This window comes from Carcharodon carcharias, chromosome X (assembly GCF_017639515.1).
Source record: "Carcharodon carcharias isolate sCarCar2 chromosome X, sCarCar2.pri, whole genome shotgun sequence".
Taxonomy (NCBI): Eukaryota; Metazoa; Chordata; class Chondrichthyes; order Lamniformes; family Lamnidae; genus Carcharodon; species Carcharodon carcharias.
This window is the reverse complement of record NC_054507.1, coordinates 27,432,132-27,449,631: the sequence shown is the minus strand read 5'-3', so window position 1 is coordinate 27,449,631 and position 17,500 is coordinate 27,432,132. Positions and strand designations below refer to the sequence as shown.

At 60.1% G+C, this 17,500-nt stretch overlaps 1 protein-coding gene across 1 annotated transcript in view; it reads left to right on the top strand.

Moving 5' to 3' along the window:
- The window catches only part of LOC121273234 (low-density lipoprotein receptor-related protein 1-like), a 428,870-nt gene that overhangs the window by 351,028 nt on the left and 60,342 nt on the right, over positions 1–17,500 (top strand). The window contains exons 59-68 of the mRNA XM_041180254.1: positions 1,346–1,465; positions 3,076–3,263; positions 4,167–4,372; positions 9,586–9,774; positions 11,025–11,173; positions 12,129–12,222; positions 12,666–12,782; positions 12,909–13,028; positions 14,772–14,894; positions 15,987–16,112. Of these exons, the coding sequence (XP_041036188.1) occupies positions 1,346–1,465; positions 3,076–3,263; positions 4,167–4,372; positions 9,586–9,774; positions 11,025–11,173; positions 12,129–12,222; positions 12,666–12,782; positions 12,909–13,028; positions 14,772–14,894; positions 15,987–16,112 (1,432 nt within the window). The remainder of the gene's footprint in view (positions 1–1,345; positions 1,466–3,075; positions 3,264–4,166; positions 4,373–9,585; positions 9,775–11,024; positions 11,174–12,128; positions 12,223–12,665; positions 12,783–12,908; positions 13,029–14,771; positions 14,895–15,986; positions 16,113–17,500) is intronic.

Here is a 17,500-nt window from a genome sequence, read left to right as displayed (position 1 = left end):
CTCCCACAGCGCGGCGCTCCCTCAGCGCTGACCCTCTGACAGTGCGGCGCTCCCTCAGCGCTGACCCTCCGACAGTGCGGCGCTCCCTCGGCGCTGACCCTCCGACAGCGCGGCGCTCCCTCAGCACTGAGCCTCCCACAGCGCGGCGCTCCCTCAGCGCTGACCCTCCCACAGTGCGGCGCTCCCTCAGCACTGACGCTCCGACAGTGCGGCACTCCCTCAGCACTGACGCTCCGACAGTGCGGCGCTCCCTCAGCACTGACGCTCCGACAGTGCGGCACTCCCTCAGCACTGACCCTCCGACAGTGCGGCACTCCCTCAGCACTGACCCTCCCACAGTGCGGCTCTCCCTCAGCACTGACCCTCCCACAGTGCGGCTCTCCCTCAGCACTGACCCTCCGACAGTGCGGCACTCCCTCAGCACTGACCCTCCGACAGTGCGGCACTCCCTCAGCACTGACCCTCCGACAGTGCGGCTCTCCCTCGGCGCTGACCCTCCGACAGTGCGGCCCTCCCTCGGCGCTGACCCTGCAGCAGCGCGGCACTCACTCAGCATTGACCCTCCCACAGTGCGGCGCTCCCTCAGCGCTGACCCTCCGACAATGCGGCGCTCTCTCAGCGCTGACCCTCCGACAGTGCGGCGCTCCCTCAGCACTGACCCTCCGACAGTGCGGCGCTCCCTCAGCACTGACCCTCCGACAGTGCGGCGCTCCCTCAGCACTGACCCTCCGACAGTGCAGCGCTCACTCAGCACTGACCCTCTGACAATGCGGCGCTCTCTCAGCGCTGACCCTCCGACAGCACAGCACTCCCTCAGGGCCTGCCGTGGATGCCTCATCTTCGGACAGACACTGAGGTATCGAGCGAGGTGGCCTTGTACCCACGGACCGCCGGACTCCCTGGGACGGGCAGTGAACGGTATTTCTCGTCTCGGGACCTGAGGCCCCCTAGTGTGGACGCGTGAGGCCTACGGGGCGCTTTACTCCCCCGTTCTGCAGAGGTGCCCCGGGGTGTGGGGGGGGGGAGATGTTGGCATTCGTCCACCCCCCCCCCCCCCCCCCCCCCCACCAACCCAATCCCGTACAAATTTCAGAAAAAAGTAAAGGGGACCTGGGTGATGTTCGTGGGATCTTGCTGTGCGCGATTTAGCCGTCGCTGTTCCCTGCTTTGCCGGGGGCGACCGCGCTCCAGGGCTTCGGCAGTCGGCGAGCCCCTCCGGACGTGCGGAGGAAGTGAAAGGCGCCGGTGGGGTGGGGGGTGGTGGTGGGGGGGGTTTGCGGTGGAAAGGGGGGTCCGGTCCGGATCGCAGGACAGCGAGTCAGCTTTGTGCTGGGCTTTGTTTCAGGGCCTGAACAACGCCGTGGCTCTGGATTTCAACTACAAGGAGCAGCACATCTACTGGACCGACGTGACCACCCAGGGCAGCATGATCCGGAGGATGCACCTGAACGGAAGCAGCGTCGAGGTTAGTGTTCACCAGCAAAACGCACGGCAGGAACTCACCAAGGCACAAGTCAGGAGTGTGATGGGACACTCCCCACTCGGCCTGGATGAGTGCGGCTCCCACAACACTCGAGAAGCTCGACACCGTCCAGGACAAAGCAGCCCCCGCTCGATGGGGCACCCCATCCACAAACATTCACTCCCTCCACCACCACCACCGACGCACAGGGGCAGCAGTGTGTGTACCATCTACAAGATGCACTGCAGCAACTTGCCAAGGGCTCCTGCGACAGCGCCGCCCAAACCCACCACCTCTACCATCTAGAAGGACGAGGGCAGCAGACACATGGGGAACACCACCACCTGCAAGTTCCCCTCCCAGCCGCTCACCATCCCGACTTGGGAACATATCGACAGTTCCTTCACTGTCGCCGGGTCAAAATCCTGGAACTCCCTCCCTAACAGCGCCATGGGTGTACCTACACCACACGGACAAAATCCTGGAACTCCTTCCCTAACAGCGCCGTGGGTGTACCTACACCACACGGACAAAATCCTGGAACTCCCTCCCTAACAGCGCCGTGGGTGTACCTACACCACACGGGACAAAATCCTGGAACTCCCTCCCTAACAGCGCCGTGGGTGTACCTACACCACACGGGACAAAATCCTGGAACTCCCTCCCTAACAGCGCCGTGGGTGTACCTACACCACACGGGACAAAATCCTGGAACTCCCTCCCTAACAGCGCTGTGGGTGTACCTACACCACACGGGACAAAATCCTGGAACTCCCTCCCTAACAGCACTGTGGGTGTACCTACACCACACGGGACAAAATCCTGGAACTCCCTCCCTAACAGCACTGTGGGTGTACCTACACCACACGGACAAAATCCTGGAACTCCCTCCCTAACAGCACTGTGGGTGTACCTACACCACACGGGGACTGCAGCGGTTCAAGAAGGCAGCTCACCACCACCCCACCTTCTCAAGGGAGCAATTAGAGATGGGCAATAAATGCAGAACTGTGCACAGTTCCGGTCTCCGTATCCCTGGGTTAGACCACACTGGGACCACTGTGCACAGTCTTAAATTTATCGACAGGTCACTCAGGAGAGAAGGGTGACTCCCTTACTACACTCCGCGATCTCTGTGATCCTCACATTCCTGCCGCTTGCACAAGCCCCCAATTTCCATCACTCCACCGTTGGAGGCCGTGCCCTCAGCTCCCTGGTCTCCAAGATCTGGAATTCCCCTCCCTTCCTCTCTCCTTGTCCCTCTTCCTCTCTCTCTCCCTGTATCCCACCCCCTCCCTCTCTCTCTCTCTCTCTCTCCTCAGGACACACCGGCTGGACCGCGTTTTTGGTTACCTGTTCCTACTGTGTCCATGCGTGACGTGGTGTCACATTCTGTCCGATCTACACTCGAATGAAGTGGCTGAGGGAGATTTCACCATGTGAAGTCTGCTTTTTCGGTTTTTGTCACAGCGCCACCACTGGTGGGAGGGCAGTAATTGCAGCGTGACATGTTTACATAGGGGTTTACTGTGGCTCGATAATTGCGCTATGTTGCTGGCTACGCTATGTTGCCGGCTGAAAGGCAATGACCTTTCCTCCTGTCTTGCTTGTAGGTTCTGCACCGCACTGGTCTCAGTAACCCAGATGGACTGGCTGTGGACTGGGTTGGTGGAAACCTGTACTGGTGCGACAAGGGAAGAGATACCATCGAGGTGTCCAAACTGAATGGAGCCTACCGGACGGTGCTGGTCAATTCAGGACTGAGGGAGCCTCGAGCTCTTGCTGTGGATGTGAGGAACGGGTAAGCTGGTTTCCAACTCCCTCTCTCTCCACTCTGTTCCCTGCCCCACTTTCTCTCTCTCCTCCCAGTCAGAAGGTTGTGGTTTCAACACCCCTCCAGAGACGTGCGCACAAAAATCTATGTTGACACTCTTCAACTGAGGGAGCGCTGCACTGTCGGAGGGTCAGCGCTGAGGGAGCACTGCATTGTCGGAGGGTCAGCGCTGAGGGAGCGCTGCATTGTCAGAGGGTCAGTGCTGAGGGAGCGCCGCATTGTCGGAGGGTCAGTGCTGAGGGAGCGCCGCACTGTCGGAGGGTCAGTGCTGAGGGAGCGCCGCACTGTGGGAGGGTCAGTGCTGAGGGAGCGCCGCACTGTGGGAGGGTCAGCGCTGAGGGAGAGCCGCACTGTGGGAGGGTCAGTGCTGAGGGAGCGCCGCACTGTGGGAGGGTCAGTGCTGAGGGAGCGCCGCACTGTGGGAGGGTCAGTGCTGAGGGAGCGCCGCACTGTGGGAGGGTCAGTGCTGAGGGAGCGCTGCATTGTCGGAGGGTCAGTGCCGAGGGAGAGCCGCACTGTCGGAGGGGAGGATCAGTGCTGAGGGAGCGCCGCGCTGTGGGAGGGTCAGTGCTGAGGGAGCGCCGCACTGTCGGAGAGTCAGCGCTGAGGGAGCGCCGCACTGTGGGAGGGTCAGTGCTGACGGAGAGCCGCGCTGTCGGAGCTTCAGTGCTGAGGGAGCGCCGCGCTGTCGGAGGGTCAGTGCTGAGGGAGCGCCGCACTGTGGGAGGGTCAGTGCTGACGGAGAGCCGCGCTGTCGGAGTTTCAGTGCTGAGGGAGCGCCGCACTGTCGGAGGGTCAGTGCTGAGAGAGAGCCGCGCTGTCGGAGGGATGTTTGGCAGCTGAGTCATTTTTATTTTTTAACCCTTGAAGGTATTTGTACTGGTCGGACTGGGGCGACCATCCCCACATTGGCAGAATCGGAATGGACGGGACTAACCGCAGCCTCGTGGTGAACACCAAGATCACGTGGCCCAATGGGCTGACCCTGGACTACGTAAACAACAGGGTCTACTGGGCTGACGCTCGGGAAGACTACATCCAGTTTGCTGACCTTGATGGTGCCAACAGGCATATAGGTTTGTGAGATTTCTACTCGCTCCCTCGTCCTATCCCGGGAGCTGGGGATGTTGGCACTGGTGGGCTTTGCCTCTCATTCGCTAAAACGCCCTCGAGTTGCTTCACAGGAGAGTAACTCGGGCCAGAGCCCCATGAGGAGGTGTCAGGGACAGGTGGACCCAAAACTTGGTCCAAGAGGTTGCCTTGAAGGAGTCGAGAGAGAGAGCGAGAGAGGGAGGGAGGCGGAAAGGTTTAGGGAGGGGATTCCAGAACTCGGAGCTCCGCCGATGGTGGACCGATGGGAATCTGGGGAGGCGGACGGGAAAGAGGCCGGAATTGGATGAGAGCAGAGATCTCGGAGGGTTGTAGGGGGCTGGAGGAGTTTACAGAGATGGGGAGGGTTGTAGGGGGCTGGAGGAGGTTACAGAGATAGGGAGGGGTGTAGGGACTGGAGGAGGTTACAGAGATAGGGAGGGGTGTAGGGGGCTGGAGGAGGTTACAGAGATAGGGAGGGTTGTAGGGACTGGAGGAGGTTACAGAGATAGGGAGGGGTGTAGGGGCTGGAGGAGGTTACAGAGATAGGGAGGGGTGTAGGGGCTGGAGGAGGTTACAGAGATAGGGAGGGGTGTAGGGGGCTGGAGGAGGTTACAGAGATAGGGAGGGGTGTAGGGGACTGGAGGTTACAGAGATACGGAGGGTTGTAGGGACTGGAGGAGGTTACAGAGATAGGGAGGGGTGTAGGGGCTGGAGGAGGTTACAGAGATAGGGAGGGGTGTAGGGGCTGGAGGAGGTTACAGAGATAGGGAGGGGTGTAGGTGCTGGAGGAGGTTACAGAGATAGGGAGGGGTGTAGGTGCTGGAGGAGGTTACTGAGATAGGGAGGGGTGTAGGGGCTGGAGGAGGTTACAGAGATAGGGAGGGGTGTAGGGGACTGGAGGAGGTTACAGAGATAGGGAGCGGTGTAGGGGCTGGAGGAGGTTACAGAGATAGGGAGGGGTGTAGGGAGTGGAGGAGGTTACAGAGATAGGGAGGGTTGTAGGGAGTGGAGGTTACAGAGATAGGGAGGGGTGTAGGGAGTGGAGGTTACAGAGATAGGGAGGGGTGTAGGGAGTGGTGGTTACAGAGATAGGGAGGGTGTGGAGGGATTGGAACATGAGGAGGAGATGTTTCGAAGTGAGGCATTGCCGCAGTGAGAGCCGGTGTGGATGCAGCCAGCGCTCCGGTTTGGCCGGCACTTGCTGACGGCATGTACCCTTGTGTCCTCGGCCCTTTCCGTGGCTTTGGTCTCGCCTCTTGTTTTAGTTGGTGATGCCGGAGAGTGCGGCGGGAGCTGGGCGAGGGAGGGCGGGTGGAGGTTTGTGTTATCATGCGTGGCGGACAGAGTTCAGCTGTCAGCACTGACGTCGCAGGTCTCTGAGTGCCTTGGAGCACAGATTGCTTCACCTCGCTCCCTGACTGCGCCTTCTGCTCTGATGTTCATTGATCCGCCTGAGTGTTTGTCCTGATAAGGTATCAGTGCATTGACGTCAGGCGAGGCTCTGATTTATGGCCCGAGGTTTTTACACATCGACCAGTGTTTGAGTTATTGCAAAAGGTTACGTGTCTGTGTGTGTGTGTGTGTGTGTGTGTGAATGCAAGCTGGACATTGCCTGCTCCCAAGGTGTCTGCCGTCCTACGCAATAGTTACCACAGCTGCAGCGCAAGCAGGGAGGTTAACACACTGAGCACCCCCCCCCCTATTGCCGACCTGCAGGTCCACACCTACGCCCTGGCGCAGCGCTGCTTGTGGGATCGTCCTGTGCGCCAGTTGGCCAGCGGGTTTCCTGTGTTCCAAGAGGCACGACAGGTTCAATCGAGGCATTAGGGTCTGGAATGCGCTGCCTGAGAGTGTGGGGGAGACAGGTTCAATCGAGGCATTAGGGTCTGGAATGTGCTGCCTGAGAGTGTGGTGGAGACAGGTTCAATCGAAGCGTTAGGGTCTGGAATGTGCTGCCTGAGAGTGTGGGGGAGACAGGGTCAATCGAAGCGTTAGGGTCTGGAATGCGCTGCCTGAGAGTGTGGTGGAGACAGGGTCAATCGAGGCATTAGGGTCTGGAATGCGCTGCCTGAGAGTGTGGTGGAGACAGGGTCAATCGAGGCATTAGGATCTGGAATGCGCTGCCTGAGAGCGTGGGGGAGACAGGTTCAACCGAGGCATTCGAGAGGGAATTTAACGGTTATCTGAAAAGGAAGAGTGTGCTGGATTACAGGGAGAAGGGTTGGGGAGCGGGGCTCGGTTTGTTGCGCATTCGGAGAGCCAGCACAGACAAGATGGGCTGAATGCCCTCCTGCTCTGTTAGGATTCTGCATTCCTGAAATGTGATGAGGTCACTGAAGAAGGATGAATTAGTTACTCCAGAGCAGAGAAGGCTGAGTGAGGGTGACCTGATTGAGGTCCTTAAAATGTCGAAAGGGTTTCCAAAGGGTAGATGTAGAGAAGATGTTTCCGCTGGTGGGGGAGAGAGACCAAAACTCGGGGGCCATCAATATCAGACAGTCACGAATAAATCCGACCGGTGGAATTCAAGAGAAACTTCTTTACCCAGTGAGCGGGGAGAATGTGGGACTCGCTCCTGCGGGAAGTGGGGGAGAATGTGGGACTCGTTCCCGCGGGGAGTTGGGGAGAATGTGGGACTCGTTCCCGCGGGGAGTTGGGGAGAATGTGGGACTCGCTCCTGCGGGGAGTGGGGGAGAATGTGGGACTCGTTCCCGCGGGGAGTTGGGGAGAATGTGGGACTCGCTCCTGCGGGGAGTGGGGGAGAATGTGGGACTCGTTCCCGCGGGGAGTTGGGGAGAATGTGGGACTCGTTCCCGCGGGGAGTTGGGGAGAATGTGGGACTCGCTCCTGCGGGGAGTGGGGGAGAATGTGGGACTCGTTCCCGCGGGGAGTTGGGGAGAATGTGGGACTCGCTCTCACGGGGAGCGGGGAGAATGTGGGACTTGCTGCTGGGCGAGTTGAATACAGGGAGGGAGGTACAGACATGGAGCCAGCGAGAGGTAGAGGAGGAAGGTGCTCGAGATTCGGGACTGAGAAGGGCACAGGTTGAAGGGGCTGGGCTGGGGTCGGTGGGTTGAAGTTGGGACAGATTGCAGTAGGGGGGTGGGGGGGAGCTCCATTCCGAGAGCTGGGGCTATGGGAGTGAGGAGAGAGCTCTTACGAGAGGGAGTACCATCAAGAGCATAATGGCTCCAAGCAGAGTGTGGCACTAATCCCATTTTTACCTTCTCTTCATCCCCCTTCACCGCTCTCTCCCCCTCCTCTCTCCGGCCTCCCTCTGACCCTCACCTCCCTCTGACCCTCACCTCCCTCTGACCCTCACCTCCCTCTGACCTTCACCTCTCTCTCCCCTTCCTCCCTCCGGCCTCCCTCTGACCCCCACCTCCCTCTGACCCCCACCTCCCTCTGACCCCCACCTCTCTCTGACCCCCACCTCTCTCTGACCCCCACCTCTCTCTGACCCCCACCTCTCTCTGACCCCCACCTCCCTCTGACCCCCACCTCCCTCTGACCCCCACCTCCCTCTGATCCCCACCTCTCTCTGACCCCCACCTCTCTCTGACCCCCACCTCTCTCTGACCCCCACCTCTCTCTGACCCCCACCCCTCTCTCTCTCTCTCTCCGACCCCCACCTCTCTCTCTCTCTCTCTCTCCGACCCCCACCTCTCTCTCTCTCTCTCCCGACCCCCCACCTCTCTCTCTCTCTCTCCGACCCCCACCTCTCTCTCTCTCTCTCCGACCCCCACCTCTCTCTCTCTCTCTCTCCGACCCCCACCTCTCTCTCTCTCTCTCCGACCCCCACCTCTCTCTCTCTCTCTCCGACCCCCACCTCTCTCTCTCTCCGACCCCCACCTCTCTCTCTCTCTCTCTCTCCGACCCCCACCTCTCTCTCTCTCTCCCCGACCCCCACCTCTCTCTCTCTCTGACCCCCACCTCTCTCTCTCTCTCTCTCCGACCCCCACCTCTCTCTCTCTCTCTCCGACCCCCACCTCTCTCTCTCTCCCCGACCCCCACCTCTCTCTCTCTCTCCGACCCCCACCTCTCTCCCCGACCCCCACCTCTCTCTCTCTCTCCCCGACCCCCACCTCTCTCTCTCTCACCCCGACCCCCACCTCTCTCTCTCTCTCCCCGACCCCCACCTCTCTCTCTCTCCCCGACCCCCACCTCTCTCTCTCTCCCCGACCCCCACCTCTCTCTCTCTCCCCGACCCCCACCTCTCTCTCTCTCCCCGACCCCCACCTCTCTCTCTCTCCCCGACCCCCACCTCTCTCTCTCTCCCCGACCCCCACCTCTCTCTCTCTTTCTCTGACCCCCACCTCTCTCTCTCTCCGACCCCCACCTCTCTCTCTCTCTCCCCGACCCCCCACCTCTCTCTCTCTCCCAAACCCCCACCTCTCTCTCTCTCCCCGACCCCCACCTCTCTCTCTCTCCCCGACCCCCACCTCTCTCTCTCTCCCCGACCCCCACCTCTCTCTCTCTCCCCGACCCCCACCTCTCTCTCTCTCCCCGACCCCCACCTCTCTCTCTCTCCCCGACCCCCACCTCTCTCTCTCTCCCCGACCCCCACCTCTCTCTCTCTCCCCGACCCCCACCTCTCTCTCTCTCCCCGACCCCCACCTCTCTCTCTCTCCCCGACCCCCACCTCTCTCTCTCTCCCCGACCCCCACCTCTCTCTCTCTCCCCGACCCCCACCTCTCTCTCTCTCCCCGACCCCCACCTCTCTCTCTCTCCCCGACCCCCACCTCTCTCTCTCTCCCCGACCCCCACCTCTCTCTCTCTCCCCGACCCCCACCTCTCTCTCTCTCCCCGACCCCCACCTCTCTCTCTCTCCCCGACCCCCACCTCTCTCTCTCTCTCTCCCCGACCTCCACCTCTCTCTCTCTCTCCGACCCCCACCTCTCTCTCTCTCTCTCCGACCCCCCACCTCTCTCTCTCTCTCTCCGACCCCCACCTCTCTCTCTCTCTCTCCGACCCCCACCTCTCTCTCTCTCTCTCCGACCCCCGCCTCTCTCTCTCTCTCTCCGACCCCCACCTCTCTCTCTCTCCGACCCCCACCTCTCTCTCTCTCCGACCCCCACCTCTCTCTCTCTCCGACCCCCACCTCTCCCCGACCCCCACCTCACTCTCTCTCCCCGACCCCCACCTCTCTCTCTCTCCCCGACCCCCACCTCTCTCTCTCTCTCTCTCTCTCGTGCAGTGCTGCATCAGGACATTCCACATATCTTCGCACTGACTCTCTTTGAAGATTACATCTATTGGACAGACTGGGAGACCAAGTCCATAAACCGGGCCCACAAGAGCACAGGAGCCAACAAGACCATGTTAATCAGCACTCTCCACAGGCCCATGGACATACACATCTTCCACTCCTACAGACAGCCTGAAGGTACTCTCGTCTCCCACCATTTCCCTTCTCATCATCCTTGTTGTTTCCAACCATACCGCGGTAAGAGGCATATGGACAGCAGGAGTCCATTCAGCCCCTCCTCCTCAAGCCTGTTACACAGGAACAGGAGGAGGCCATTCAGCCTCCTCCTCCTCCTCAAGCCTGTTACACAGGAACAGGAGGAGGCCATTCAGCCTCCTCCTCCTCCTCAAGCCTGTTACACAGGAACAGGAGGAGGCCATTCAGCCCTTCCTCCTTGAGCCTGTTACACGGGAACAGGAGGAGGCCATTCAGCCCTTCCTCCTTGAGCCTGTTACACAGGAACAGGAGGAGGCCATTCAGCCCTTCCTCCTTGAGCCTGTTACACGGGAACAGGAGGAGGCCATTGACCACCTTAATTCCACTTTCTGCTTGTTTCCCCCCCATAACCCTCGACTCCCTCGTCGATCAGAAACCCATCTAACTCGGCCTTGAATATATTCACTGACCCGGCCTCCGTTGCTCTCTTTGGCGGGGGGGGGGGAGAGAGAATTCCACAGACTGACCACCCTCTGAGGGAGGAAATTCCTCCTCATCTCCGTCTTCAATGGGAGACCCCTTATTCTGAAACTGTGCCCCCCCTCCTACCCCCTCGTTCTAGATTCCCCCCACGAGGTGGTGGGGGGGTTGGAGAACATCCACCCAGTATCCATCCTGTCAAGCCCCCCCCTCCTCTCAGAATCTGATCTGTTTCAATAAGATCACCTCTCGTTCTTCTAATCTCCCAACGGGTCCAGGGCCCAACCTGCTCAACCTTTCCCCATGAGACAAACCCCCCTTCGTCCCAGGGATCAGCCGAGTGAACCTTCTCGGAACAGCCCCCGATGCCAGTCCGTCCCCCCCTCCCTTAAGTAAGGAGACCGGGACTGTCCACAGGGCCTCCGGGTGTGGTCTCACCAACGCCCTGTGCAGCTGGAGCAAGACTCCCTGACTCCATTCCCCTTGTAATAAAGGCCGACACTCCATTGGCCTTCCTAACACTCTCTGTACCTGCACGCTGACTAATTGTGATTCATCCACCAGGACGCCCAGATCCCTCTGTACCATAGTCTCTCTCCATTCAAATAATATCCCAGATTATTGGTCTGGTACTGTCAGCACGACCATACTCGATGGGTTACAGGAGGCTGAACTGTTAACCCTGAACTCGCGAGGAGGTGAAGCAGCAGATGATTGATTTATGACGAGTTTAACCATCTTTGCCTTCTCAGTCCCCGAGCACCCCTGTAAACACGAGAATGGTGGATGCAGCAACCTCTGTCTCCTGGCTCCCGGAGGAGGTTACAAGTGCGCCTGTCCCACCAATTTCTACCTCGCGGCCGACAGCAAGACCTGCCTATCCAACTGCACCGCCAGCCAGGTAGGTCCGAAGGGTGGGGGGGTTAAAGCGAGGAGATGGGCTGGGAGGTCTGCGGGGGGTGGGGTTTGGGGTAGGAGAGTGAGGGCCCAGTGGGATGGTGCGAGGTTGGGATACACCGAAGGGACTTGCCTTCCTACAGCTCCCAGGACAACCCAGCGCTCCCCCCGGAAATGGCACAGTCACTGTTGCAAGGTTGGGAGGCAGGCAGATTGAGTGCAATGGCGCTCCCTCAGCGCTGACCCTCCGACAGTGCGGCTCTCCCTCAGCGCTGACCCTCCGACAGTGCGGCGCTCCCTCAGCACTGACCCTCCGACAGTGCGGCGCTCCCTCAGCGCTGACCCTCCGACAGTGCGGCACTCCCTCAGCGCTGACCCTCCGACAGTGCGGCGCTCCCTCAGCGCTGACCCTCCGACAGTGCGGCGCTCCCTCAGCACTGACCCTCCCACAGTGCGGGGCTCCCTCGGCGCTGACCCTCCGACAGCATGGCTCTCCCTCAGCCCTGACCCTCCGACAGTGCAGCGCTCCCTCAGCGCTGACCCTCCCACAGTGCGGGGCTCCCTCGGTGCTGACCCTCTGACAGTGCGGCTCTCCCTCAGCACTGACCCTCCCACAGTGCAGCGCTCCCTCAGCGCTGACCCTCCCACAGTGCGGGGCTCCCTTGGTGCTGACCCTCTGACAGTGCGGCGCTCCCTCAGCACTGACCCTCCGACAGTGCGGCGCTTCCTCAGCACTGACCCTCCGACAGTGCGGCTCTCCCTCAGCGCTGACCCTCCGACAGTGTGGCTCCCCCTCAGCGCTGACCCTCCGACAGTGTGGCTCCCCCTCAGCGCTGACCCTCCGACAGTGCGGCGCTCCCTCAGCACTGACCTTCCGACAGTGTCTTTATGTTTTACTGAGTTAATGGACGGCGCAGCTTGTGATGCAGGGCATTAGATTGCTGCTGTTGCCTTCACAGTTTGTCTGTAAGAACGACAAGTGTATCCCCTTCTGGTGGAAGTGCGACACTGAGGACGATTGTGGTGATCGATCGGATGAGCCAGAGGACTGCCGTGAGTATACTCAATCCTCGCTCCACACTGTCCCCGTCAAACACTCCCTCTACACCATCCCCATCAAATACTCCCTCCACACCGTCCCCATCAGACACTCCCAGGACAGGTACAGCACGGGGTTAGATACAGAATAAAGCTCCCTCTACACCGTGCCCATCAAACACTCCCAGGACAGGTACAGCACGGGGTTAGGTACAGAGTAAAGCTCCCTCTACATTGGCCCCATCAAACACTCCCAGGGCAGGTACAGCACGGGGTTAGATACAGAGTAAAGCTCCCTCTACATTGGCCCCATCAAACACTCCCAGGACAGGTACAGCACGGGGTTAGATACAGAGTAAAGCTCCTTCTACACCGTCCCCATCAAACACTCCCAGGACAGGTACAGCCCGGGGTCAGATAGAGAGCAAAGCTCAGAATTGGACTGTTTCTCTCACCAGCTGAATTCAAGTGCCGTCCTGGACAGTTCCAGTGTGGGACCGGACACTGCACCAACCCGGCGTTCATCTGCGATGGGGACAATGACTGCCAGGACAGCTCGGACGAAGCCAACTGCGGTCAGTTGTCAGCTTTTGTTACCGTGGCTGTGTCTGCCTGAGCCTCTCCTTGTGTCCCTTTGTGGCGTTTTACCGCAGCTATTAACCCTCTCTCTCTCTCTCTCTCTCTTTCTCCGCGCCGCGTAGAGATTCACGTCTGCCTGCCGAGCCAGTTCAAGTGCACAGCTGCGAACCGCTGCATTCCCGGGATATTTCGCTGCAACGGACAGGATAACTGCGGAGACGGGGAAGACGAGAGAGATTGCCGTACGTATGCTTACCCCCACTTTCCCCGCTCTCCCCTTACCCCCCACCACCGTCAGGCGACAGCTCTGGGAGCCCCACCACCCGGAACCAGATGTGTTACCGAGTAGAATCTCGCAGCGTAGAAACAGGCCATTCGGCCCACCTGCTCCTCCTGCTCTCCCCCTCCCCCCGCACCGACTTCAACCCCCCCATCACCACATCCTGCTATTGCTTCGTCCCTCGTGTGTTTATCCAGCATCCCCCCCCTCCCCCGACCGAGTCCCACATTCTCCCCACTCCCTGGATAAGGATATTTCTCCTGAATTCCCTTGATTGGATTTATTTGTGACAGTGTAACAGTGATGACCCCCGAGTTCGAGTACCTCCTCCCCCACAAGAGGAAACATCTTCTCTACATCTACCCCAGTACTATGTCCAACCAATCGAAACCCCTTCGTCATTTGACCTCCCTGTCTCTGTAACCCTCTCCAGCCCCCTACACCCCTCCCTATCTCTGTAACCTCCTCCAGCCCCCTACACCCCTCCCTATCTCTGTAACCCTCTCCAGCCCCCTACACCCCTCCCTATCTCTGTAACCTCCTCCAGCCCCTACACCCCTCCCTATCTCTGTAACCTCCTCCAGCCCCCTATAACCCTCCATATCTCTGTCACCTCCTCCAGCCCCTACACCCCTCCCTATCTCTGTAACCTCCTCCAGCCCCCTACAACCCTCCCTATTTCTGTCACCTCCTCCAGCCCCCAACACCCCTCCCTATCTCTGTAACCTCCTCCAGCCCCCTACAACCCTCCCTATCTCTGTAACCTCCTCCAGCCCCTACACCCCTCCCTATCTCTGTAACCTCCTCCAGCCCCTACACCCCTCCCTATCTCTGTAACCTCCTCCAGCCCCCTATAACCCTCCATATCTCTGTCACCTCCTCCAGCCCCTACACCCCTCCCTATCTCTGTAACCTCCTCCAGCCCCCTACAACCCTCCTATTTCTGTCACCTCCTCCAGCCCCCAACACCCCTCCCTATCTCTGTAACCTCCTCCAGCCCCCTACAACCCTCCCTATCTCTGTAACCTCCTCCAGCCCCTACACCCCTCCCTATCTCTGTAACCTCCTCCAGCCCCTATACCCCTCCCTATCTCTGTAACCTCCTCCAGCCCCTACACCCCTCCCTATCTCTGTAACCTCCTCCAGCCCCTACACCCCTCCCTATCACTATCACCCCCTCAGCCTTATGTGTTCTAGACAAAAGAGCTCTAGCCCGTTCAGCCTCTCCTGATGATTATTAACCCCTCCATTCTGGTATCAGACAGCCCCGTTTTATAGTCAGCAGTGCCACCAGCTTCCAGTTGGGGTGGGGGGGTTGAGGAGGCGGGGGCACAGTCTCGGGAGAAGGTGTCAACCATTTCGTACTGAAACAGGGAGAGATTTCTTCAATTGGAGGGTGGGTGAATGTTTGGAATTCTCTACCCCGGTGGATGCCCCGTTGACGAGTATATCCGGAACTGCGGGAGCGATAGGGCTTCGGGTACTAAGGGAATCGTGGGATGGGGCGGGGAAATTGGAGTCGAGGTAGAAGATGGAACGTGATCTTATTGAAAGGGTGGGGGTTGCGGGGGATGGTGGTGGGGGGGTGGGGGAAGCAGACTCGAGCGACTGAATGACCTCCTCCTGCCCCTGTGCTTGAGGAGCCTCCCGGTGAGTCTGTGTGTAATCATGCCTTGTGTCTCTCCCTGTTTTTCAATCCTAACAGCCGAGGTGACGTGTGCACCCAACCAGTTCCAGTGTGCCACCACCAAGAGGTGCATCCCTCGCGTGTGGGTCTGTGATCGGGATAACGACTGCATGGATCACTCGGATGAGCCTGCCAACTGCAGTAAGGCTTGTGAACCACCTCCACCCTCCTGTTCAGCATTCTCCTCCTTCCCCTCCTCCTGTTCGGACCCCTCCCTATCTCTGTAACCTCCTCCAGCCCCCTACACCCCTCCCTATCTCTGTAACCTCCTCCAGCCCCCTACACCCCTCCCTATCTCTGTAACCTCCTCCAGCTCCTACACCCCTCCCTATCTCTGTAACCTCCTCCAGCCCCCTACACCCCTCCCTATCTCTGTAACCTCCTCCAGCCCCTACAACCCGCCCTATCTCTGTAACCTCCTCCAGCCCCTACACCCCTCCCTATCTCAGTAACCTCCTCCAGCCCCCTAAACCCCTCCCTATCTCTGTAACCTCCTCCAGCCTCTACAACCCTCCCTATCTCTGTAACCTCCTCCAGCCCCCTAAACCCCTCCCTATCTCTGTAACCTCCTCCAGCCCCTACCCTCCTCCCTATCTCTGTAACCTCCTCCAGCCCCTACCCTCCTCCCTATCTCTGTAACCTCCTCCAGCCCCTACTCCTCCCTATCTCTGTAACTTCCTCCAGCCCCTACCCCCTCCCTATCTCTGTAACCTCCTCCAGTCCCTGTGACCCTCCCTATCTCTGTAACCTCCTCCAGCCCCCTACACCCCTCCCTATCTCTGTAACCTCCTCCAGCCCCTACACCCCTCCCTATCTCTGTAACCTCCTCCAGCCCCTACACCCCTCCCTATCTCTGTAACCTCCTCCAGCCCCTACACCCCTCCCTATCTCTGTCACCTCCTCCAGCCCCTACACCCCTCCCTATCTCTGTAACCTCCTCCAGCCCCTACACCCCTCCCTATCTCTGTAACCTCCTCCAGCCCCCTACACCCCTCCCTATCTCTGTAACCTCCTCCAGCCCCTACAACCCTCCCTATCTCTGTAACCTCCTCCAGCCCCTACAACCCTCCCTATCTTTGTTACCTCCTCCAGCCCCTACAACCCTCCCTATCTCTGTAACCCCCTCCAGTCCCTGTGACCTCCGGGTTGGGTACCGTGTGTTTGGGATGATGTTTGGATTGTGTTGGGGACGTTGATCTTTGGGATCTGATGAAGCTTGCTTTCCGACTGCAGCCCAGATGACGTGCGGAGTGGATGAGTTTCGGTGCAAGGATTCTGGAAGGTGCATCCCTGCCCGTTGGAAATGTGATGGTGAAGACGATTGCGGTGATGGCTCAGACGAACCGAAGGAGGAGTGCGGTGAGTACGGCAGCTCGAGGAGAGTTCGCACACCGGCTTCCAGGCAGCGCGGCGCTCCCTCAGCACTGACCCTCCGACAGTGCGGCTCTCCCTCAGCACTGACCCTCCGACAGTGCGGCACTCCCTCAGCACTGACCCTCCGACAGTGCAGCTCTCCCTCAGCACTGACCCTCCGACAGTGCAGCTCTCCCTCAGCACTGACCCTCCGACAGTGCGGTGCTCCCTCAGCACTGACCCTCCCACAGTGCAGCTCTCCCTCAGCGCTGACCCTCCGACAGTGCGGCGCTCCCTCAGCACTGACCCTCCGACAGTGCGGCTCTCCCTCAGCACTGTCCCTCCGACAGTGCGGCTCTCCCTCAGCACTGTCCCTCCGACAGTGCGGCTCTCCCTCAGCACTGTCCCTCCGACAGTGCGGCTCTCCCTCAGCACTGTCCCTCCGACAGTGCGGCTCTCCCTCAGCACTGTCCCTCCGACAGTGCGGCTCTCCCTCAGCACTGTCCCTCCGACAGTGCGGCTCTCCCTCAGCACTGACCCTCCGACAGTGCGGCTCTCCCTCAGCACTGACCCTCCGACAGTGCGGCTCTCCCTCAGCACTGACCCTCCGACAGTGCGGCGCTCCCTCAGTACTGACCCTCCGACAGTGCTGCACTCCCTCAGCACTGACCCTCCGACAGTGCGGCGCTCCCTCAGCGCTGACCCTCCGACAGTGCGGCGCTCCCTCAGCGCTGACCCTCCGACAGTGCGGCACTCCCTCAGCACTGACCCTCCGACAGTGCGGCGCTCCCTCAGCACTGACCCTCCGACAGTGCGGCGCTCCCTCAGCACTGACCCTCCCACAGTGCGGCGTTCCCTCAGCGCTGACCCTCCGACAGTGCGGCACTCCCTCAGTACTGAACCTCCGACAGTGCGGCTCTCCCTCTGCGCTGACCCTTCGACAGTGCGGCACTCCTTCAGTACTGACCCTCCGACAGTGCGGCACTCCCTCAGCACTGACCCTCCGACAGTGCGGTGCTCCCTCAGCACTGACCCTCCGACAGTGCGGCACTCCCTCAGCACTGACCCTCCGACAGTGCGGCACTCCCTCAGCACTGACCCTCCAACAGTGCGGCTCTCCCTCAGCACTGACCCTCCAACAGTGCGGCTCTCCCTCAGCACTGACCCTCCTACAGTGCGGCTCTCCCTCAGCACTGACCCTCCGACAGTGCGGCTCTCCCTCAGCACTGACCCTCCGACAGTACGGCTCTCCCTCAGCACTGACCCTCCGACAGTGCGGCTCTCCCTCAGCACTGACCCTCCGACAGTGCGGCGCTCCCTCAGCACTGACCCTCCGACAGTGCGGCACTCCCTCAGTACTGACCCTCCGACAGTGCGGCACTCCCTCAGTACCG